Genomic DNA, 25,774 nt, shown 5'->3' on the forward strand with positions numbered 1-25,774 from the left:
GCTGTTTAGTCTCACCTTGAAAAAGACCATCAGGTCAAAACGCGTTGGGGGAGCTGAGGCAAGCTGAGAGGATTGCTGATATTCTCCTACATTGTGAACATCTGACTTTGTAACCTGATCCAGTTAGTCCGGACCATTAGACAGCGCCGTAACTTAGAATTCTAGCGCCTGGGGCGAGAAAGACAAATGCCGCCCACACCCTAGCCCTCAGTTTTAACCAAATGAACCTAAAATATTCCTAAACTGAGCCACCTTCAGCGTTGCGCCCTGGACGGTCACCGATATCGCCCAGCCCTAGTTACAGCCCTGCCATTAGAGACTATTGTCCTGCGATTATGTTTACATATGTCTGGTAGGAGTACCTGGAATCACTAATATGTTTTTATGATATTGGAATTTTTTAAGTTCTAATAAATTGCTTAAGTCAGTTTTGCAATATAACTTCTGACACGTGGTGTCATTTCTCTGACTTATAAATAAGTAAAAAATATATATATTCTGTATTTATCATGCAGTATTAAGAGGCCACTGGGACTTTTATTATCACCTCAGCCTCCAAGGTGATCGTATTCTTCTAACATGGTGTAACATTTACTGCCACCTAACGTCCAACACAGGAACTACCACTCTGCAAAGTCACCGGAAACTGTTACCTCAGGTTCAAGGCAGGAACGCGAGCATGACGCAGCCAATAAACCGGGCGCTCGCGGGAGCGCGCACGTCTGAAGGAGAGAATCCGGAAGAGCGTCCGGCGGGGCCGCGCTTTCCTTTAGCTGTTGTCGCACTCCAAGTCCAGACGGCTCCGTCTCGGGTGCGCGCTAAGGGTAAAAAGTGGTGGCGGAAACGCGCAGGGTTGAGCTGCGCAGAGCCGGAGTGGTGGTCTCAGGATGGAGGAAGATATTCTGACCACCCTCAAGATCCTGATCATAGGGGAGAGCGGGGTGGGCAAGTCCAGGTAAGGAGAGGAGACAGACGGCCTCGGCCCTCAGTGTTTCTCGGAGGACAGGGGCCTAGTCAGTGCCAGGGCAGTTCTCAGAGACATCAATCACGCTTGTAAGGTCGTGATAGAATTCCTGCAAGAGGTAGGAGACCTAAGCGTCAACAGCTGTTGTGGAACTACAAGTCCCATCATGCATACACAGCTACTGGCATTGTATGCTGGAACTTGTAGTTCCCCAACAGCTGTAAAGCACCACAGGTTGCTACAGCTAATACCACTGTCTGATCAGCCTCTTCTTGTTTGCTTCCATATTCCCTATATACGTTCCATATACATGTAAAACAATAATGATGTGGCAAAGCCAGTTCTGCCTCCATAATCTGAAACTCTTATTATATTTCACCTTTAGCACATATTGCTCTATTTGCATTACTATATAAATTAGTTATAGTACTTACCTATTTGTGGTATACCCTTAGAAGTTTGTGACCTCCTAACCACTATGTCAAATGCGTTTGGGTGATATGTGTTTTCAATGGACTATGTACATGCGTTTTGTGACGTAAAAGAAATGACAGTAGACATGAGGCCTAATGCGGGCTAACTTTTAAAAGAAAAAAGCATTTTTTTAAAAAAAAAACCCAGTTAAGATATTGCATAGTGAATATCTGTCATACCCGTTATTACGTAGTTTTAGTTTGTCTATTGTTTACATGTCTGCTGTGCTTCATACATAGGCATTTTGGCACATTTAATTATTGTATATAAATTTCACAGACTGGAGTTTGTTCTCTGCTGATGTGGCAGTACTTGAAATCAAGTTCAGTGTTATGGAGAAATGGGAATGATGAATTTCAAAACATCCTTTCTGGTCACCTTATTTACTTAATACGATCACAAGCTGATATGAATAGACTTACTGTAAGTGAGGGACCTGTACATATCATTAGCTTGGTTCTTATCCTGCACACTTTATATCCTTTTTAATTGTATAGGGCAACAACATGCCAGTGGTTAACGTTGCTGCCTCACAGCACTGAAGCCATGAGTTCAATGCCAACCAGGGCCCTGTCTGTCTGGTGTTTCTGTGGTTTTCCTCCCACAATCCCAAAAACATATTGGTATGTTAAATGGCTGTTGACAAATATGGATCTTCGTGTAGTAGAGAATTTAGACTTTTGGCAGAAACTGATGTGAATGATTAAATATTCTCTGTAGAGCGCTGCGTAACACTGTGCTCTATATTAATACATGAAAATAAATTGTATCCATTATTTGTATTCACGTGTTCTCTGAACAAACATGTGACAGCACTCCCACATATATTATTTTTCTTGTGTATATTGTTATACAGTACCAACACATTCTGCAGTGTTTTACATAAATGGGGCACCAAATTTATATTTGAGTCCACTTATCAAATTTGGATGGTGCTGAGCTGCTCATTATAGTCTGCAAGGGCTGGGCACTTAGGACTGGAGAAGATAAACGGTAAGAGGGGTACACAGAGAAAATAGCTGATAAAATGCCTGTGAGTCAGTCACACTGAGAGGGCAAACCAATTCAAACCTAAAAGACGAGGAAACAAGGAATATCAGAGAGACAAGTGCGCCATGTTGGTAATGAAAAAATACTTGCTTGTTTATATTTCAAGTCCTAGTTAAAATATACTTTAAATATAGAATGTCACCAAACCCTCGTGTATTCTGCACACCTCTACGGGACACAAGGAAAAATGAGTAGCCTAGTGGTTAGCACTTGTGCCTCACAGCACTGGGGTCATGAGTTTGATTCCTGACCATATCGTTATACCTGTTTGGAGTTTGTATGTTCTCCCTGTGTTTGGGTGGGTTTCCTCCCACACTCCAAAACATACTGGTAGATTAATTGGCTGCTATCAAAATTGACCCTAGTCTCTCCCTCTCTGTCTGCCTGTGTGTGTCTATATTAGGGAATTTAGACTGTAAGCTCCAATGGGGCAAAGACTGATGTACAGCGCTGCGGAATTAGTGGCGCTATATAAAATAAATGATTATGATGATGAGTGAAGATTTCAGCCTCAGCATTGCCTCCATGTGTCTCCGTGGACTGTTTCAGATTCACGTTACGCAGAATTGAATTTTCCCCTTTACAGTTTTCAGGAAAATGAGTTATAGCTTTGAAGCGGTCCTCAAAAGCCAGTTATAAGTCACTAATTCAAAATGTATTATACCTTTTGAGCTGAGTAATAGCCATTGGGAGATTATCATCTGCACTGCTGCTTTTATAATTAAAGTTTTAATGCAAATCTATGAGACACTCAACTTTTAAATAACTACCCAATGTCTTAGTCAATTGGCCACATGTTAATTATGGAAGCACTAAAGAACGTGTAATATTTAAAAGGACATTTTAATTACTATTATTACTGTCCAGTCAAATCTAACTGCTCTGTGTGAGTTTTCCTGTTAACTGGAAAAAGTTAATTGAGACAGTCTGTTTTTTTTCATTGCATATTTGGAATATTATTCCAAAGTTCATTCTGTATAGAAATTGCCTGCATATCCAAGGTAATGTTGCAATAGTCCCTTGATTACAGGGGTATGAAATTCTTTTGCATTGATGTCATGTTTTGTCCTATAAATGGCAAGGCATTTAATGAGGCAAGACTATTTTATTTTCTTAGATTCTGCTGGCCCTCCGAGCCTTCACCTGTAGCCCCCAGCTTCTTTCTACTTTATTGCAAATGTGTTTCTTACAGTTTATAACACTTGCTTATGTTGCATTAAAATGCCTGCTGATATGCTATTACAGATTGGTATGTATTACTTTAGCTTATTAATGGGGCCCCTGAAGTGTATCAGGTTGCCCATCCCTTGTTTAGTGGGTTGCTTTTATTTTTACATGTTGACACAGATATGCTAATTCGGAATTTCAATTAAAGTATTGGGCTCATAATTTATAAATGTTAATTAAGGTGTTGCCACACAGGCTATTTTAAACAGCACATTTTTTTCAGCTCAACAAATAAACAGCATTAGGAATCTCCAGTCTCTGAGATCACTGTAACAGCAAGCTTGAGCTGACACAGACATGGGGCAATTCCAAAGCTTGACATGAGCGCCAGTCATTGTCCAGTTTGGCCACACACACGCAGGTTAGATGCTCCTCGGTGCTGTCCTGCGAGTATTTTGACTCGCCAATTAACTTGATTAAACCTATATTTGCCTTTGTTTAATTGCAATTAGCACAGGAAATTCCAGTCAGACCAATTTATGCTATCCCTCTGTACAGGTGCTGTACACATTCCTGTTAGACTTGTATAACCTGCATTTATTAACTACATGAAAACTCAGATTGAGCCAAAAAAAAGACAGTTATTTCTAGGAGCAATGTAGGTGTTTATATGTTTTATTCCAGATCTTACCATTGTCCTAAATAGTATACTAAAGCATATCATGCATTATTATCTAAATATCTCCTGTCAAATGCAAAAAGATTGAGTACCTTTAATCAGATATAAATGTGGCAGAGCAAGACTTCTAAACAGCCACATAACATTTCATATTGATCCCTGTTCTATAATTATATTTTCTTGTACCTTTTATAATTTACTAGTATTTTGTCAGTGGTATAATAACTAAACACTATTACATTGCTCCCTCGTTATAACACTAGCTTAAAACACAAGTATTGTATCAAGGGTTATAATTATATTTTAATGTACTATTTGCTGAGAACCTACTTGATGGTCCTTTTGTTAGTAATGACCTGGACAGACAATTATGTTATATTGTACACAATTGACATGTACTATTATAAGTAGGTTTATGCAGAAAAGTGACCTTCTAAATGAGAAAATGTTTTAAAACTTTCTTGCGAGTGCCAACATTGAAAGTTGACATTTAGGGAGTTGTACATTTTGTTTGTTTGTTTTACTGTATATTAAGCAGCCATCACTTAATATATTGGCTTGTGTCCGGGTGGGGTTAGTATAGTTTATGGTGGTGATACGGTTGTGTAAAGAAACAAGGTACATAAACGTTCTGCTCTACAGACCTCTGTGAATAGATCACCTCACAATGTGTCTTGTGATGCAGTACCAGCCTTCTCTCTGCAAGACTTGAGATATACATTTCCATACACTCCTGACATGACTGTACTGTGAAATATGGAGTAGTGACAACACTCCTGTGTAATATAATGTCTATTGGGAGAACAGTGATGTCATTTGTGTCACATGACTTAGTTTGAGTGTGTAATGTAAGTTCAGGCAAAACACATCTAGATGCCAGGAGCACCTCATACTACACAGCTACTTGCTCTGCTTCACATTGAAACTCGTCTATAAAAGGAATAATGTACCTCGTACTCTAAGATAAAAAGGATATAAGAAGTCACCCTGTCCTTTTATACAGTCACAGAAGTCCTCAGGGGCTTGTATTATCTTTTTACCTCTCTCGATCTCTCGATCTCTCGATCTCGACTGTAAGCTCCAATGGGGCAGGGACTGATGTGAATGAGTTCTCTGTACAGCGCTGTGGAATCAGTGCCGCTATATAACTAAATGATGTTGATACTTTACAGCAGTAGGTACAATATTCAATGTGATGTGATTTTTAAATAGGCGTTTGTTTCAATTTGCTTTCAAGATATTGCATTGAGTGATATCCTATACTAAATGTGTGTCCAGAGTCATTGTGATACCATTGTTTTGATTTCATTGAAGTTTCCATGGAAAGCAGGTCTGTCTGCAGTAATAGCATATTATGGAATGGAAGGACTGATTGCTGGGAACAGATACTTATGATTCACAGGAAGTGCACTGGAGACTGGACTGTCACCCAGAGTCCCTCTAGAATGGCATTCACTGGCTGCACATGGGTCTTGTTAAAAGAACTTCCTAAGATGTATACTTTATTCAGGAAAGGAGAGGAAACACAATGTTACAGGGAAATTACCATTATGTGGAGATATCCTTCTAGTTTAACCAGTTTCTAAAGCAAAATGTAGTGAATGGACTGTCTTTTCCCTCCATTTTCAGCACTGTAGCATCATATCTACAGTTACCTATGTGCTGTAGCCTACTGAGTTCCATTACGCTTCTACTGTTGTGAGTTATTCAACCTTATGCTGTCTACCGCTGCATATTTTTTGTTAGTAGTGTCTAGTTTTAAATTTTTACTGGATATATATTAAAGCAGTAATCCTACATAGAATATTTTTTTCTTTAAATAGCATGTTAAATACCTTTTAAGCATACGTCTATCTTTTTTCTTAGCTATCTAACAACAAATCATTATCTCATTTTCAAAAGTTTTCTGGTGGCAAACGAATGTCTCTTCCAGACACAGGCTCACAGCTGTCAGCATGTCATGTGATGACAGGTGGGAGAAGGAGAATATTGGGGTGCAGGCAAAGCTGAGTGTTTCAAAGCCTCTCTGCTCACTACCTAATGTCCCATGGTAGTCCAAAACTATAAATCATTCATAGGATGTACCAATTTCTTCAGACTTCTAACATTCTTATTCTAGCCAAAAAATCTGTGATGGGATTGCTAAAATGTATGGGACTGTATTTCACTTCATACACTTCAACGCTTTGTTTTATAAATGCTGGGATAAAATCTGCACCTGTCCAACCATAACCTCTCATTTGGTTGGCTATTTGCGTCTGTAATGGCTTTGCTGCAATTTTTGAAAATGATTCTAAGAAATGTAGTGAAATGGTTCTGAGCAATGTAATATCGACTAGGGTCAAAGTATCTTATGTTGAATGTAGAAATAATCAATAGTAAGTTAATTTCTTGAGTTTAAATATCTATTTTTCATCAATTCACACTGATGTTTAGCTTCCTGGAGTTGTTCACAAAGTGTATTATAGCATGCTTAATTTGTTTTGTCTTTTTAATTGTTTTTCAGCCTTCTGTTGAGGTTTACAGATGACACATTTGACCCAGAACTTGCGGCTACTATCGGTGAGTGACTTAATTGTTTTTAGGGACACAATTCCTATTTTCAGATTTGAGGATAAATAGAAGTATTGTACATTTTTGTAAAGGATATTTCTTCTGGTTCCCTAAAATGTAAAACATTACATCTATTTTAATTTCCCCCTGATTTTTGCGTAAATGTATCACAGCACATCTTATTCTGTTTTATATCTAATTAACGTAACAGGTTACACTGGATTTCCACAATGCATTGCATTTTTCAAGTTGTTACAACCTTGAAGAAGCATGCCCCGTTGTTTTAATACATAAGGTAGTATGTAAATGTACTTCATAATTTAGTATGATATTTTCAGTTACCAACTAAAACATTTTTTTCAAATTTATGAAAACATTATGATGAACATAAAATTTGAAACTTGGTATTTTATTACTGCTGTTTCAGGACTACATAAATATGTAAATGCAAAGATAAAGAATGAAAAGTTATTAAAATTTATGGTCATGAGCTAACATGGGCATTTCAGAAGGGTGGGGTAACTTTTGTGACAATCACTATAGCGACAAAAGAATTGCCTATTACAATAATGCCGATATGGAGGAAATCCAGACTTACCATAAAAAACACACAACATCACCGTCGCGCCTCCTATACATTCCGACTGCAGAAAATACCGGCAGTTGGAATTGACGTAATTAAAATGGAGACAATGAGATTTCTGGTTTTAAAGCGGCAATGCCAGGACCCACTGTGTGTATGTCACCGTGCAGACAGAGCTCAGAGAGGTGTTTCAAAACCTCTCTGCTCACAACCTCGTGTGTTGTATTGTTGCAATGGTAGTCGAAATCATGAATCCGTATTAAGACGTAACAGATTCTAAAAATGGGGAAAACTTTAGCAGAAAAATCTTGTGCATATAGTCCTCACATGGATGAAGAGAAAAGGACTGTTGTTGGGAGGGGAGTGGAGGGGGAAGACAAACTTGGAAAAGCAGAGTCTGACCAGTCAGCAACAGATAAAAAAAAAAGGAACAGGAAAAGTGTCCTCTTTCTATACAACGTATCCATTGCTCTAGGAAAGACGCTGAGAGCAACAAAAGAACAACTGAAGCTGTCACTTCCAGTCCCTAAGCATAAATAAGTGTCAGTACCTTGGAAAAGCTGTAGCTCGAGGAAAAAGATCATTGCCATGCAGTCCCAGGAAGAGGCTTTTAAATGTTTGGCATATTCCTTTTTTAGCACCAAATAATTTGCTGGAGAAGGAACCTTTCCGTGATGATTTATCTAAACTGAACTAAAAGAGCAAGTGAATGGTTTCTTTCTGCGGAATGACCTCAACCATTGTTGTCCTTGTAGGAAGGAATACATGATTAAAACAGAATGTGAATGAGAGAGTGTAGCATCATTACTTCATCATGTCAGGTATGGAATGTTGCACTCTCTTTAAAAAAAAAAAAAAAAAAAAAGCATTTAGATTTGAAAATTGGAAAGTCATATTTCTTTGAAATGAGACCAAAGTTCTGTCTTTGTGTCTGAAACCCCATAAAAACTCTGTGCAGTTATCATGCCAGTATACAACTTCTGTAACACGCTGTCAACCATTCTTCCCCAACTGTCTACAATTGAAGATAAGTGAGCATCTGATGTGCCAGAAGAGTGACGTAAGAACTGTGTACTTCAGAGGCAAATTGGCTGCGTTTTTAATCGTCGTCTCACATAAAATAACCGATCTGCAGTGGAGAAGGGACAGTGATGGACGAACCTTGTTTGTTCATTTAGAAGAAACTGTTGATGCAGATGCTAAAGGAGCATCTTAAAACATTTTATTTTGCATTATTTTGTGAAAAGAAAGAAGGCAGATTGTTTCTTATTAATATTATTGATGTTTAAGATTCTGTGTTAATATTATGGTTTTTTATTTCTTTCTAGAACACTGAAAACAACTTTGTTTTAATGACTTTAATCTAGAAAAGAAAGAATTTCCAAATGCAGTTTCAGGAGACTTGAAAACTGATTTTTTATAATGTTATTCCGTGACCATTCTCATGTTAGTCTGTGACCACTTATATGAAGTGTTTTTATTGATTTTCCAACACATGCAAAAGACAACGCAATTGAATGTCTAGCTCTAAACCTATCGCTCCTGACTAAAACGCGCACAAGCCGTGAGAACTCGCTTATGCAACGGCACATATTAAATGCAAACGTCACTGTGAAGTCCATGTAGTATCACAATATACTTAGTCAACAGAATTGGATCATGATATTAATCAGCACAGTGACCCGTCAGAGTGGCTACGTAAAAACAACAGGGAGAGAAGGTACTGAGGGGGCAGTCATATCAGGTTCCTATCTCACACTCCTAATCATCCTGATGGGGATGAATAACAAAACTTATGATACTTTTGTATAGCTTCCTGACTATCTTTCGTGTTTCCAAACATCATTTACCAGGGCAATCCTGTTAGGAACACAGGGAGGTTCAGGCGCCATCCACTCTCCTGCTATGATCACCTTGGCAAGTGAGGTTAGCTTGAATATATATATTTAAACACGAAGGTGCTCTACTAATGTGAGACCAAAGAGACAGACTCGCAGACACAAAGGAGGTGGCAATCTCTAGTGTAGATGAAATCCATTGCCACACCGAGCTCCAGAAGGCTTGTACCACAATGCACATCCAAATCATAAGGTGCCTGAGAAGGCATTACATTTGGGACACCGGGAATTACTGCGACGTCTCAGCTTGTGCAATCTGGTAGGGGTGAAATATACTCTATATGCAAAGTATAAAAATGCTCCTGCTGGAATCTTGGACACAAAGAGGCCTCTCTAGTGCCATTAGTCATGATACCCCAATCCTCATCAGTGAGATCTCCAAAGTCACTCTCCCAATTAGCTTTAAGAAGGTTTAGACCCTCTGGTGATGGTTGCAAGAGCTGGTCAGCAATAAACACAGATATCGTCCTGCGCGAGCCCGCCATGCATATCGAGCCCTTCGGGGGCACTAGCTGAGGCATGCTCCCACTAAACTGAGACGCCAGGGCATGCCTGAGTTTCAAGTAGAAAAAAAAGTAGGATCGTGGGAGTGAAAATTCAGTACTCAATTGCTCAAACAATTTTAGCTGACTACATAATTCTGACCAAGTGTATGAACCCCCGCTCTCCACCACAGCATGGCCTCTTCAAACTTGGCCAATTCCTGGAGATCACCATTGAACCATATAGGAGTACCTGGGTCATGTCCTTCCCCCTCAAGGAGTCAATGTGTCATTGACCAAAAAATATAAGCCTGGCGTATAATGGGAGCCACCTTCCGTGACCGTGAGGTCACAAGAGGTACCTGTAAACAACACAGGGAGGGTTCCAACTGCTCGCCAAGGAAATATCTGAGGGGCGTCACCTAGCTAGGTGAGTGATCTGGGAGGCTAAGTAGTACAGTCTAAGACTTGGTAGGGTTTTTAAATCTGCTCAGCATATTGAACCTAACTCGCGCCCCAAACCAAAGACCCCAAATATTGATTAATGGTATGACCATGTAGACAGCAGATACACCAGGAGTGGCTTTTGTGTTGAAGGTGTTCAGTGATGGGATTAACATGGTCAATTACGTGATTTGTTTTACCATTTTGTTTGAACTGATGAAAATTGTTTCCAAATGGGGCCTACTTATAAGCACCTACTCAAGCAGTGGTAGTTAGCAGGTAGTTCCTTCTATAATGTGTATGCATGTTACATCAATGTGCCATTATGTTAATGGTTGATGCTTCTTTGAGTCCTTTAGGATACCATATAAGGAATGATTTATTAAAAAGGAAGGGTGTGTGAATACCATACACCTCCGACTAACAATGCATTACCTTGTAATCTTACTCGTATCTTTTCAGTTTCAGTAGAAACAACACCTTGCAGCATTGCATGAGCAGACTTGTCCATTCATGATAAGTCAGTGGTCTAACAGGATGAATGGAACAAAGTTACGTTGAATGATAAAAGCATTTTTATTTTTTCATCTCCCACGATGTTAATAATGTTACAATGACTTGTTTTGTAGGTGTTGACTTCAAGGTGAAAACAATTTCTGTTGATGGTAATAAAGCAAAGCTGGCCATATGGGTGAGTATGGAACAAATATATACTGCCGTAATTCCGGAAGTATAAATGTGTGCCATTTCAGAAACTACTTATATTGCGTCCAGAAAACGGACCATGGCACAAATATATCACCAGTAAAAATAACCCTAGTTAGGCATCTATGGATCTTATGCCATGCCCACATGGACAGCAGGGAAATATGGGACGTGTAAGTCATCATAAGAAAATAATTCATCCCTAGATGGCCGAATACCAAACAGAACGCAACACCCGTAGGTTCTGAAAAGGCTTTGTCTAGTCAAGGCATGCATGCATCTGGCTCCGTTAACTTTAAACAAACTGTTGGTTGTGTAAGTTCAAATGAATTTTCTAGTATTTTCTTTGACGTATCATTTTGCCTACTTGCTTCATAAGTACTAATCACCATGGTAATATGTTATAATTTACTGAACGATATCTTGTCTAGACCAATGTTCACGGATTTTGTATTACTTTGGTTTCACATGTAGTAACTTTTAGATAGTTCCTAATCAGGATAATTTAGGATTTTTGTGTAGTAACAAGTTATTGATTGGGATAAAAAAATCTTTTTACAACGTAGGTTGGTATTCAATGTGGATAAACATACAAACATGTAATCAGCCAGTTTTTCCGGGGTATAGCAATACCAAATATGTGTAAGGTACAAACAAAAGTTTTTATAGAGCCTAAGAACAAATGTACATATTTTAGTTAAAAATCTTTCCCCTAATGTCATACAGTGACTCCAAATGTGTGTACTCAAATCCTCAGGGTGGGATAAGAGTTATATAGCTGGGAGTGGTGGACAGAAATAGTTTTTTGTTTTTTTAGTTTGATGCCCAATGCAGTCTGCATAACATACATTCACACATTTTTTGATTTGTGTGTAAATATCAATAGTGATGTACATGGGGGCCAGGAATTATATCAAACCTGACCTATTCTGGTCAGCTGCTTCTGGAGTTAGCCCCTGGTGACATCCGTTTAGTCAGAATAAATATTGTAATGTTTAATTTAAATGTTTTGTTCCCAAGCGCACAGCTACAAGATATCTTTTTCTTTACATCTGAAGTTTATACTATAAGTCCTCGATGGTAGCATCCCAGAAAATTCAAATTTGGGCAATAAAAAGGAAGTCGACATTACAATATAATAAAGAGTAAATGATATAAAATGAACCAAATAAAGTAAGCAGTTCAAACATGGGGACTTAGTGGTTAGTGCTTCTGCCTCACAGCACTGGGGTCATGAGTTTGATTCCTGACCATGGCCTTATCTGTGTGGAGTTTCTCTGTTCTCCCTGTGTTTGCGTGGGTTTCCTCCCACACTCCAAAAACATACTAGTAGGTTAATTGGCTGCTGTCAAACCCTAGTCTCTGTCTCTGTCTGTGTGTATGTATGTTAGGGAATTTAGACTGAAGCTCCAATGGGGCAGGGACTGATGCGAGTGAGTTCTCTGTACAGCACTGCAGAATTAGTGGCACTAAAATAGCTGATGATGATGAAAAGGGAGGGAAGAGGAAATGTGGCATAACCTGTGAATTAAATCCTAGCTGTCTAGAACTTGCAGCTAACTAATGTGCACATGTGTAGTTCAAGCCTGTTAATCATGTGGATACATTGACATGTGAGACCAGGAATCGAACCAGGCCATTTGTGTTAATTCTCTATTTCAATAGTGCCTTTCTCTAAATAGGACTCCAAGCACGGTCCATTGTTGCAGAGGTAGCCATCTTGGGTACACTCAGCTGCTATATATGAAATGATTCACATCAGTCCCTGCCCCATTGGAGCTTACAGTTAAAATTCCCCAACGTACACACACACACCCACACCCATTTTTGTCAGAAGCCAGTTAACTTCCCAGTATGTTTTTTTGGAGTGCGTGAGAGTAAACCCGAACAAATATGAGGCAAACATGGAAGCTCCACACAGATATGGCTTCATAAACTGGAACTGCAGTAAGCCTTGAAAAATCATACTTCACAGCTGTGGAGACTTCACTTTTAGAATGATTGGCTTTTAAAACTGATTCCAATATGGAATGTATTGCCAGTTTGTATGCTGTATTTATCTGTTATGAAAAATCTGGAACCTTTCACTGGGTTGGTCTAAGGGAGAAATGTAATGAAAAGTGCCTTATTTGAACATTTATTCAGGGCCAGGGGACACATATTTGGTTGGCTTTAAATCCATTACAATTCTTGAGCTTGGTCTGCTTCACCAACCATTCTTTAAATCTGCATTACCATTTAATTTGGCAAACCTTTTTAAGTTTTATTCTTCTAAAATGGCTGCAGAAGCCAGTCATTCTCAATGACTGTGGCTTCTAATTGGTCCTCTGTGTCAAAGCCCTACTTCATTTCATCCCACAGTCCTGGTTTTTCAGAGCTGTGTGATGAGGGAGAACATTTTTGCTTTAGAACATATCAGCTACTTATAAAGCTCCACAAATTCTGCAGCGCTGTACAGAGAACTCGCATCAGTCCCTGCCCCCAATGGAACTTACAGTTTAATTCCCTAACATATACACACAGACCAAGAGAGACTAAGGTCAATTTAATAGCAGCCAATTAACCTACTAGTATGTTTTTGGAGATGTGGGAGGAAATCGAAGCAACTGGAGGAAACGTACGCAAACACGGAGAGAACATATAAACTCCACACATATAGCATTCTGCATTGACTACAATTTATTACATATGCAATTAGAACTGTTGACGCTGCATCGCATGTAGTGCATTCTCCTCCTGCGTTTGTGCACAAACTATATAAAACAAATATAAGGAACGATAAAATACTTTTGCAGTTGAACATGTAAAATGAGAAAAGGGGTACTAAGACAGAGGGTGTAGACATCTGGTGACTGTGCTGAAATTCAATATGTGATCAAAATGCTTTAACATGTTTTTGTTTGTCTTTAATTTTTTATTTTTTTTTACTTAGCGTGTCTTATGTCCAGAAGTTACACACTGCACTTTTTCTGGCACATAGATAGAATTATAGATCTACTTTTTTTCATCCCAGCAAATTCAATGTCAACTGATTTCTCTTTTCCAAAATGCCTATGTAGATTTATACATATTGTACTCTAAGGGGCGTATTCAATTGTCAGCAGAAACCCCGAAAATCCTGCGGTCCGCGCACGATTACCGTAACGGTAATCGTTCGCGGAAAAACAGTTAATACGGAAATCTACTCGCTGGATTTCAGCGGAGCTGCGAGCTGAAATCCAGCTACAAATTACTGTATTAACTGTAGTTGTTTTTCCGCGCCGCGGCAAAACAACAATTGAATATGCCCCTTAGTAGTCATATGTACAGTTATTTACATGATCACATTTACATCCTGTGCAAAGTTCTGCTATGCTTTAGATCACACATGCTCTTGAAGTATTTTGACGTTACAATTTTAAGTGAAGTTACATTTTTTTCCCCCTAAATATTCATAGATATTTTCTATGAGTTCTAAACAGTTTGACAAAAAAAAAAGTCCAAAAACCAACAAAACGCAACCTGATGTATGTGCTGTTATGCTGTTTGTCCAGAGGATGGTGCTGTAGGGCAATATAATATACATTCTTCTTGTTAAGGAATCTTTAACTTGCAAGTTTGCCCAAAATACATAGTAACCATGGAACCATTTTAAATTGATCTTTAGGACACTGCTGGACAAGAGCGTTTCCGAACACTAACTCCCAGCTATTACAGGGGTGCACAAGGTGTTATATTGGGTAAGAATATATATATCTTGTATATACTTATTTCCCCCTACCCCTTTCAGCTTTATTTTTCATTTAAGCAAAAAAAAACTTTGGAGCTTTCTGCAGTTTATCAGTTTATGGGATGAGTTTACCCTAAGTATAACAAATGGCATAAAAGGGTTTGTTTGCGCCGCAATAAAAATAGCCGTAATGATAGGTAGGCTGCTAGACACAATTTTATTGTCTGTGAGGGTGGAGTGGTGTGATGACATGGGTGTAGAAGAGTGCAAAATAAAAAAAATAAGGCTAATACAAAATAGCTGTAAATGAAGGTCTACAGTGTCAATAAGCTGTAAAGTGCAATCCTGTAGATATGTCTATCCTGTGCATAGCTGATGTTAGTAATGTGTTTGCTTTATTGTACTTTTATCTAGAAACTCAACATTTTCTATACTGTCTTCTCAGTTTATGATGTCACACGAAGGGATACATTTGTAAAGCTGGACAACTGGTTAAATGAGCTGGAGACATACTGCACAAGAAATGACATTGTAAAAATGTTGGTTGGAAACAAGATAGACAAGGTGAGACACTGGTCACAATCCTTTTCCTGCAGCAGTTTGTGCTGGTTTGTGTTCCTTTGACATATGGAACCCTACTACAAACTAAGCTGAATAAATCATGACTGAGATGCTAGATAATACAATTTTTACACCTCATTTCATATTCGGATGTTTTCCTTGATTAATTACACTGACCAAATCTCATTCACATGTACTTATACAATTGTGTTATCCTTTACTATAATAAGACCGTATAGATCATGTCTATAACATGGAGGCGGATGTGCAAACCTAATGTCAGAGTTCTTTCTGCAAACAAAAGTCTTGATTTTTCTGTACCACCACGTTGAGGGTGGCAGTATTATCATTTCAATAAAGTTCCATTTGTTCAAACTCACAAAATGCACCTAGCCTGTTAATATACCTATATATTACATATTGCAAACTACACAGTTCAATCATTTGAATTAATTACCACACTTATGTCACCTATGTAACCCTTTATATTTTATCATCTTACAATTTGTTTATCAGCTGTTCCTTTAAATTATCAGTGCCCGCAAAGTGGTTGCATTCATTTAAATAACACTGCAGTGGTAGGCATACACTTTTAGGTATACTTTTAATCATTCCGATTTAATCTGTCATCCAACTTAATTTTTACTCTATTACGTTAACATTCTGATGAGTGGAACATACAAGCAGAATCTATACCACTTACTAAGACACAGTACATTATAGACACAGATATGAGCATTTTCAAGTATTGCAATCAACAAAAATGACTAAAAATATAGAAGATCTCATTGAGATCCCAGCTTTAATTTTGTTATGGACCATTTTAAGACGTCAAGGAATAAACACATTTTATTTTTAAAATTGAGTCTGACCTTGAAGTGTTAACTTCCTCACACCTAGTCATGTGGTATATCAAATTAAAGCCTGTTAAATTCTGAACAAGTATTTTTTATTGACCTATCTCAATCCTGGCCTGAGTTAAAATAGGATTTTGTATACTCCCAAATTCCATAATGTGCAGAAATTTTGACATTTTCAAACTGTTAAATCAAAAACTGCATGAGATAAAAAAAAATATGTAATTCTAGATTTGAGACCCTCTCAAGCAACCAATCAGATTCCAGCTATCATTTTCTGGAATGTACTAGATAAATGATAGCTAGAATCTGATTGGTTGCTATGGGCAACATCTCCAATTTTCCTTTTAGAAGGTTTAGTAAATCTACTCCTAAATGTGTAAAGAAAATGGAAACGTAATTTGCATTGGGTTACTTGATATGGAATGATCCCTTATTTAACAAGGGTGAAATTAGAAATAACAAAAAGTTAAATTTGGTAAGGGGGCAGTTGAAATGTACAAGTGGGCTTTTTTTTTGTGTTTACAGTCATGGGCCTAAGATTGTCGCATACTACGTGTTGTAAAGGGGGCAAAAGACCATCTGAATTGGTTTACCATTGTGGTATACCTGAAGAGGCTGAAACGTAGGTCTAACGGTGCTAAATAAGATTTGCATTGTGCTGTGTGGTTATAAATGACCCTCGTTTTGGAAAATTACAAAATTAGATTGTTGCTCGATATAGTAGCTTTACATAAACTGGTCATTAAATTTTAGCTCTTAATTTTAATTCTATAATATGCTGATGAAGTTGTCTAACTAAGGGAGTAAATATCTAGTCCCCATTCTTCCATTCACTTTCCAAATGCATCAAAGGGTACTAAATGATTATAAGCTGAAACTAAGGGAAACCGAAGACATTATGGAAAAAGCTGTGGTATTTTAAGCATATCCAAGATGAGTCAATATAATGCATCTATTAAACCTAAAAGACCATTTTATCAATACAAAGTACAATCATTTGGCAGACATGTAACATGCACAAGAGTGATTATACGACCTGAGTGGGTTTCAGCAGATCATCATCTCTTCATTTAATGCCCTTTACATTACTTATGATTTGCTCTAGTAAAACTAACTCTTAACTGAACTGTTACATCTTAAATACTGTGGGTATTGTAATTCTTTTGGGTTTTTCCCTTTAAACACCGGTTAATTTTTGTCTGAATTCCACATGCGAAGGTTGTCGTCATTAAAAATTTAACATGTTGAAAGTACTGCAGGAAATGGGGAGGAGCCGTGTCACAACATAAGAGGCATGTCATCGTTTTTAGGGTACCACAGAATCCGTAGCGCCGGACAATCGTTGTACAAATATTACATACATCTTACAGATTGCATGCATTAATATAATAAACATCATCATCATTTATATAGCGCCACTAATTCCGCAGCGCTGTACAGAGAACTCGCATCAGTCCCTGCCCCATTGGAGCTTACAGTCTAAATTCCCTAATATAGACACACATAGACAGACAGACAGAGAGGGGGAGACTAGGGTCAATTTTGATAGCAGCCAATTAACCTACAAGTATGTTTTTGGAGTCTGGGAGGAAACCGGAGCACCCGGAGGAAACCGAAGCAAACACAGGGAGAACCATACAAACTCCTCACAGATAAGGCCATGGTCGGGAATCGAACTCATGACCCTAGTGCTGCGAGGCAGAAGTGCTAACCACTAGGCCACTGTGCTGCCCATAACTGATACATGAATACAATTAAGCATAATAAGACATAGATGGATACTTGTATGAATTCCAGGAGTGTGAGTGAGCAGGCAGCTGAAGATTCAGTATAAGATATGACATCAGCATCGAGCGATGTGGACAGACCTAAGACATAGGGTAGACAGGACACTGCCAGTGAGAGCTTACAGTCTAGAGGGAGGGTATGTCTTTCCACTCTGCTGTAACAGACACATACACTCACCTCTTTCTCACCACTCACTTGTAACACTCCCTTTCCCCTACATGGTAACACACCTCCACACCTGTACATTTCCCCTACATGTTTCTTACTGGGGGGGGGGGGGGACTCCAAAGCTGTGAGATTTTGTCTATTGAGATGTGAATTTGGTTATGTCTCAATCGCAAGACTAAGCTCCACAATATAATGACAATCCAGCAGCAAGTCATAGTGCAGCTCATTCATTCTGATTCGCTGTCGGACCTCACTGAGAAATGGCCTGGCCTTGCTGCTGGTGGGGCTGTTTACCAATCTCCATAGCGAGACCCAATACAAGTCAAATAAGCAGTGACCCAGCAGGTCTATTATTGTTGTATTTCTGTCCTAGGTTATCCTGTTAATGTAGAACAACAGGAAATGCAGCGCTACAAACCTAACTGACACAATAATAAAATGTGGTCTGGGTCACGAATAATCTAACAATGTATTTATTCAATAAAACATATAAAAAAACCTATATTACTACAGGCACTACATATAAATATAACTACCCCACAGTTGATCAATCACAGTGCACTGTGATGTAAGGTAATAAATAGAGCTCATGTAATATATGATAATAGCGCTACTATATCACAATGTATATATGACAGCTGTCTCCATTGTAGCTACATATACAAAAAAATATGTATCAATATGAGCTTCTGGAGTAGTTCCGTAAAAATGAATAAATACAGTGCTACAGATGTCCGTGGTGGATAGAGAGCCACAAGTTGAATAGTCAATGATATCCAGATAACTAGATGAAGCTGTTTACAATTCTGTGATTCACAGATAGATAATGTGGAATAGCGTTCAGACTAATTTATCAATATATACGAGCAAGCATCGTGTAAATTCATATCCATACACTAAGGTATTCTTATATTATGCAACTCCCACGTCGGCATCAATATAGCATATATTCACTGCTGTTAGTCGTATAATAGAGGGATAACCGGAACCATTCTCCACAGCTATACTCCTGCACCTGCTGTTTAGCCAATAATGGAAAATAAGGATCTTCAATATTATCATATACAGCTCTAGGAATACCTGTGTGTCCGTGTTATCCCATAATAAACAAAAACAGACTTATCTGTATACGGGCGAAAAAGTTGGAATCATGGAGCCAACGTAGTCCGTGGCTCTCAGCTATGAGTGAGGCCGTCCTTGTGTGCAGCTCTTGATGAGAGTCTGAGTCTGTATCATGTTGAGCAATCAGTTGAACAGATACTTTGTATCGCTTCCAAAGCTCTCCCCGTTCAGAGTATGAGCTAAAGCGGTAATAGCGGCTTCTATATCCTTCCCGGGAATCCACAATAGGCAAGATTAAAAAGTATCCATGTAGCCAATATAGCAAATAGGTTGATAATAAAAACAATTAAATGCTTGTCATAGTACCCCTAGGTTATTCTGTATCTGTCCTGCTTCCCATAGACATCACAAAATGGTCTTGTGGGCCGCAGTTTGTGCATCTACATTCTAGACCCATTGTAATGCGCTCATCGGTCATATGAAGTTTAACTGTACGTTTAATAAGTTGAAATAAAAAAATTTTTCCAGACGTTGTCGTCTTCAACCACAATTTGGACATTTTAGCCAACATATTTTGCTTTCTATCTATACCTTTACAAAATATGGTGTGTTTTTATAGCTTTGATCCATTTATTTTTACACTATTATGAAGATGTTTATCTGTAAGAGAGCTTTGTCACTCGTAAGTGCTCATTGCGTTTTATGGAAGAAGCCATTATATACCATATGTATGTATTTATTTAGTCTAATTCTTAATATATCATCACATTGATTTCAGGTACTATACAATAAACTACTGATATTAAATTTTTACATGCAAATTATAAGTAATCTAATGGTCTGTCTCATCGGGGATATCCTATATGAGTAGAGAATTTGAAAGTATATTACAAAATAAAAAACATATTTTTTACAGTTTATTTAAACAAATTATAAAGAAATTCTCATGACTGTCATGAAGGGAATTATGAAGTTGTGGATACAATAAAATGTTGTCGTCTTACAGGAAAACAGAGAAGTGGACAGGAATGAAGGTCTCAGGTTTGCACGGAAGCATTCGATGTTGTTTATAGGTATGAATATTTATTTAACTTTGAATATTTGAGTGAATCATTTTAATTGTCAGATGTGTTTTACCATTATGCAACTAGTATAGTGTACTCTGTAAAGTGTAGGTTGGGTGGTGTCAAAATATTTGTATACATTCCTCCAGCGGCTGGCTGGGCATGCTGGAACTTGTAGTTTTCCCCTTAATGGGGACCATACCTTGCTATATTTGGGTATAGATTCAGAACACATACAAAGGGGGGAATTCAATTAGACGCGAGCTGTCTCCAGAATGTCCATGGGACACTTCTCGGCGGAGATTTGACAGAAGTCTCCGATCATTTCTATGGGGTGCGATGGAAAATGAGCGGAGCTCTCTACCATAGTTGCCAGCAATGTGCGCAGAGCAATATCTGCACGCCACATATCGCCGGTAACTTAATTCCCCCCATAGGTACAAATGTTAATTTGATGCAGTACAAATTTCTTTGTTGCCTTGCCATACTTTCCACATGTATAATAGACAGAAATCCTTCTATATACCTCTACCTTGAGGCATTTACCCCATGTCTGTACAGGGACACTCATTTCAGCATTTACTTCACAGATGAGATAGAAAACAGTCTTTCTTAAATCTGAACACTTTTTATACTAAATCTTCAGATGATCATCTTTTTTTTTTTTTTCTTGCTTTTGTTTGACCACATCTTAAGGAAACAAAATATGGTATTGATTGTGTTTTGAAAAACATGCAGATAACTAATAACTGGTGTTGATGCCCACGGCTCCTCGGAGACATTGTTTGTGTAATGTTTCCCATAACCGTTTTGACACATTGTATCTTCACCTGTTCCAAAAGTAGAATCACTTCCTGAGTGGTGTTTCATATCCCTTGCCCTTCAGCTGTGCTTGGCTCGCTTTGTGCAGTGACTGAGATCTTACACTAGATGATTCACTCCACTATTATTGTGGTGATCACTCTATTGACCAATAGATGGGATTCATTTCATGCAGTGGTTTACCTTAGTCTGAACTCTGAGTAGAGTGAGTCTTATCCTTTAAACCTCCTTTTCTATTTGTAGTTATATTTTTTTTTTCTGGATTTCATATAGTGATTTGTCCCAATGCTGGCTGCTATTAGTAATAACTGTGCTATTTATAAACCAGGACCTATAGTTAAAATTGTTTGATAAGCATTTCAGTGATTGTTCCCTGTAAGCAAGTATTGGAAAGAAAGCGTGAAAAGTTCAGGAAAGGGCTGTATTCATAACATGCTGGACAACTTCAATTTTTACCAGTATTCTTTCCAGCTCATTCAGTTTAGACAGAGCCGTGGTCATTGTTTGCCTGATTTCCCAGAAAGTGAACATTGCACCAGCCCTAACGAAACACCTTTTCATACTTCTCCTGAGTTCAAACTCTTAGCTTCCAAGTCCAGTACCCACTTTTCATGGTTTTATACTTCATGCCAAGTGTGTTCTAGACCGTGCCAAGAATCACAAGGCTGACCCCTAGAAACTGTAGCAGTAAATTTTAATATCATCTAATGTGTTTTCTTTTGATTATTGAAAGCAGCTCCGTAGGATTCGGAAACCTGTCATTGCCTTTCACTTAAGTAAAGATTTAGTAAAAAGTCAGCATGACACCTGGTAAAATGTATGAAATCTGAAGATTTGCACCTGATCAGTTACTGGTGATTTCAGGAGATATTTTTCAGACTACATATGTGATTTTTAGCCAGTCAGTGAATCTTGGTTTATATACCTACAGTTTCTCCCTCATTTCTCAGAAATTCTTTTTATTTTTTTGCTTAAATTATGTGTGTTTTACATCACTTGCTGCGCTGATAGGGACTCGCACGTCTCTGCTCAGGCTTTGAATATAATCTAAAACTGGGAATACTTTTTTGAATTGTTCTCAGATGTAAAATATTTTTAATTTATCAGCAGCTGCTTTTGGTCTTTTAGACTTTCATGTAGGACCTGACTAGTGTGACAGTGTGTCACAAAGCTATTTTGGTGTCCCTGGATTCTGACCTCTAATGAGACCTCAGTTTGTGATTTAGCTTAATTAACTTCCCCATGATCTGTGGTGCTGAGACATGCCCAGCTGCATGGCTTTCTCTTTCTCACAGGGACACGGAGTAATACAGATCTATTCTTAGTATAAAAAGATAAAGGTTGCGATGGAAGCCCTGTGTTAACTATGCCATGCTGTGTTCTTGCGGTAAGATAACAGGGTGTTTACATTAAAACTAAAACACAAAAGAAAATATGGAACGGCATCATGTGACCTTGAGAAACGTATATGTGAATGTTCCACTACCATGACATTACGTTGTGTGTTATCTTATGTACCTCACTGTAAGCTTAGTTTAGTGGCAGGAAGTCTAATCTGCATTGGAAAAAATATTACTTTCATTAATATCTTATCCTGTATAACTATTCTTTTGATAAATTCATTTGAATACTAGATCTCATTATTAACGCAACTTGCATTTTATACATGGTGATCTGGGGAGAATTGTTCAGTGTTATGTTCTGCTCTTACACCTAGTCTTAGGAGTCATTAATGTGATTAGCTGATAATCTGTGGCATAGTATATACAGTGCTTGTTTTATCACTCGGCATCTTTTGGACTGTTTCTGTTAGTTCACTGTATGGCTCTTGTCTATTTTAGAGGCCAGTGCGAAGACCAGAGACGGAGTTCAGTGTGCCTTTGAGGAACTTGTTGAAAAGATTATACAGACTCCTGGACTATGGGAAAGCGAGTCTCACAACAGAGGTGTTAGATTGTCCGACGAAGAAGGTGGCAGGGGAGGACCTTGTGGCGGATACTGCTCCATGTTATAAAAGAGTTGTTGTACTATCTTCCTATTTAATCCTATATAGTGATACCAGTTTTCTGTATATAAATCATTTACAGTTAATATAGGGACCTCTCCAGTTTGCACACATTTGTTTGTATCATGAGACAATATTTGTAGAACACTGTCCAACAGATTTGCAGTCAGAAGTTAAACGCATGAAGCTTAAACTCTTACCAGTGATGTGAACAAAACTGCATTAGCAAGTGCATTACCTACAATGTCACCTGTTCATGTGCTTTTAAACTCTTACATTACAGCACTTTTCTAAATTATGTATGCTAAATCTTATTTGCCCACCCCGACTTCCTTCCTTGCTGATAACTATCCATTTGTGTCGTCTGTTTAAATCCTTGAGTATTACACAATCCCAATGTGGCCATTGCCGAGAATGACCCCTCGCTTGTTCCGGATGCACACACAAGCATGTTCAAGCAGATGTCTTTTTATCACTTTGCCAAGAAAGTGCAATTTCCTCTGATAGGTAATAACCACCAGTATATGTATATGTTTGTAAGTAGAATACCAAATCCCTGAGAAGTCATCGCCTCTCCACAAGTCTTCTGAATGTGTTTATAGTTAATGGAAGAGTCATACTTGAGTTTACAGCATTTGTTTCCTGTCAGACTCTTAACTGTTAGTGGTGTTTTCATGTTACTGTAACAAAGAACGGAATGATGTCTTCACATTGTATACTGTTAACATTCTGTGTGGTTTTCAATACATTGCATTGAAGGTAACTCCAAGGTATAAAGATTGTAATTCTGATGCTTGTTACCGAGCAAGTCGGGATATTTTCACCAGTGGTTGGGTATTCTTGTATGATGACTACAGCTAAAATACATTGTTTAAAAACCATCTCAATGTTGCTGGTGGGGCTTGATCACGACTTCATGATATTTTTGTATTAAGGATTACGAACCTGCTTGCCCCCACATTTATATTACAGGATAACTGCTCCTCAAACTAAAATAAAAAAAATCGGTATAGTGCGATGATATAAAATACTAGCCTGTCACACTTTGTACACTGCATCCGCCAGGGTCAGTGCTTGCTCTAATATTCCCACTCAGCACTCTACTCTCGCTGTACTTGTATGGGAAGCTCACAGAGCAGGTGTATAGACACCGTCTTAGCTTGTTTCAGGCTGAGTGGAGTCTATGGTGGGACTTTTAAACCCATAGGGGACCATGGCAAATGGGGCATGACGGGTTAGTAAGAATTTTTTTTTGTTTAAGTTTTGGGTTGAGTTATCCTTTAATACCAAAAGAGTCACTCCATGCAGCCTGCCCAAAATGTGTATTCCAGAAAATTCCTGATGGACCTACAATTGTCTTCAGCCTACTAAGAATTTTATTCCATTTACAGAAAGCGCATTATAACGTATCTGCAGAAATGAATAAACCTTGTGATCTCACCCTTCAGTTCTCTATGTGCAGGCTTCACTTTTGTTTCCTTGCTTTGGTTTAAGTTGTTCAAAGAAAAAAAAAAAGTAAACCAGTCTTTTTTGTACACAAGACAATATTTAAATACAAGTATGTATGTGCTCTATAATCATTGGGTACATCTATCACCTGGTGTTTTTACTCCGTGTATTAGTAGCTGTAACCAGTGCACTGTGTATTGTCAACTCTTAGGTCTGCCTAGATTGTGTGTAATTTGTTCTTATGCTTCATAATGACCACACAGTGAGGAGGAAGACCCGCTGGAACTTGCATCGGACTTTACAAATGACTGCTGAGTAAAATGAAGGTAGATTTGCATTGTGGCCACCAAAAATGAGCTGTTGTCATGATATGAATTCTGTGCCCAGCTAGGCTTTAAATAAGATGCTCGGCTTCATTACAAGCATTATAATTTAATCTATGTTGGCTGTATTTCAGTATGAGTGGTGGCCATGTTTTGTTTTACTTTCATTTTATTTTTTTTGCCTTGCCAAAAAGCACAAGATATGAAAAGCTTCCACAGGAAAGGAATGATTATTGGACCAACAGAACCATTTACTTTCAGAAACAGGAAAAAAATAATTGTGATTTCATAGTATGTATTCTTTACTCCATATCTATAACATATTTTCTGTTTTTACACTGTGGACAATTGCAATGATTTTAAAACTTTGCATGTAAACTCTTTGCATGATGCCATACAGTTTACACTACATATTATGTTTGAAATATCGTTTGTAAAATAAAGCAATAACTAAGATTGCTGACAGCGATGACTGATTTTATGTGTATGGTGGCTCTGTCCCATATAAACACAGTGGGGGCAGCCATTTGTGGTCTGTACCAATATTCAGCCTATGTATTTGCTAGGAGCTTGGGTGGGAATATTGGTTAAGCCCACAAAATAGCTGCCTGCACCGTGTAGGTAACAGGTCCTCTTTTTAGATGTGTGTATTTTCAGGATCAATAGAAAATAATAAATTTTTCAGGTTAATTATCAAAGATCAGCAAGATAAATGAGAAGTGTCTTAAGCTTTCTCCTTGATTAGCATAATCCATTACGACGACTTCCATTTTATTATGTTTAATTGGTTGCAAACCACATTTCGAGGGGTAGTAGAACTTTGCCCACAGCCCAGTTGATTAGTGAGTTTATTGATGCACCATTGCATTCTTGTGCATGTTTGACACATTGGGGCTTCCTTAATAAAGTTGTACAAGGTTCATAAAAGTGCTGTAACCCATAACAACCAATCGGGTGCTAAATC

At 38.1% G+C, this 25,774-nt stretch overlaps 1 protein-coding gene across 1 annotated transcript; it reads left to right on the forward strand.

The window, feature by feature from the left end:
* Positions 1-723: 723 nt before the first annotated feature.
* RAB18 (RAB18, member RAS oncogene family) lies at positions 724-25,275 on the forward strand. The gene is made up of 7 exons (XM_075212005.1): positions 724-955; positions 6,841-6,896; positions 10,924-10,985; positions 14,646-14,718; positions 15,154-15,272; positions 20,154-20,220; positions 22,875-25,275. Exons 1-7 carry the CDS (start codon positions 888-890, stop codon positions 23,045-23,047), a joined length of 618 nt encoding a protein of 205 aa, XP_075068106.1. The 5' UTR covers positions 724-887; the 3' UTR covers positions 23,048-25,275.
* Positions 25,276-25,774: the final 499 nt, after the last annotated feature.

Source organism: Mixophyes fleayi, chromosome 5 (assembly GCF_038048845.1).
Source record: "Mixophyes fleayi isolate aMixFle1 chromosome 5, aMixFle1.hap1, whole genome shotgun sequence".
Taxonomy (NCBI): Eukaryota; Metazoa; Chordata; class Amphibia; order Anura; family Limnodynastidae; genus Mixophyes; species Mixophyes fleayi.

Coding starts and splice junctions, on each gene's coding strand:
- RAB18 (XM_075212005.1), top strand. CDS start 888: ATGGAGGAAGATATTCTGACCACCCTCAAGATCCTGATCATAGGGGAG. Junction 15,273..20,153: donor TTGGAAACAAGATAGACAAG/GTGAGACACTGG, acceptor GTCGTCTTACAG/GAAAACAGAGAAGTGGACAG. Junction 20,221..22,874: donor GCATTCGATGTTGTTTATAG/GTATGAATATTT, acceptor TGTCTATTTTAG/AGGCCAGTGCGAAGACCAGA.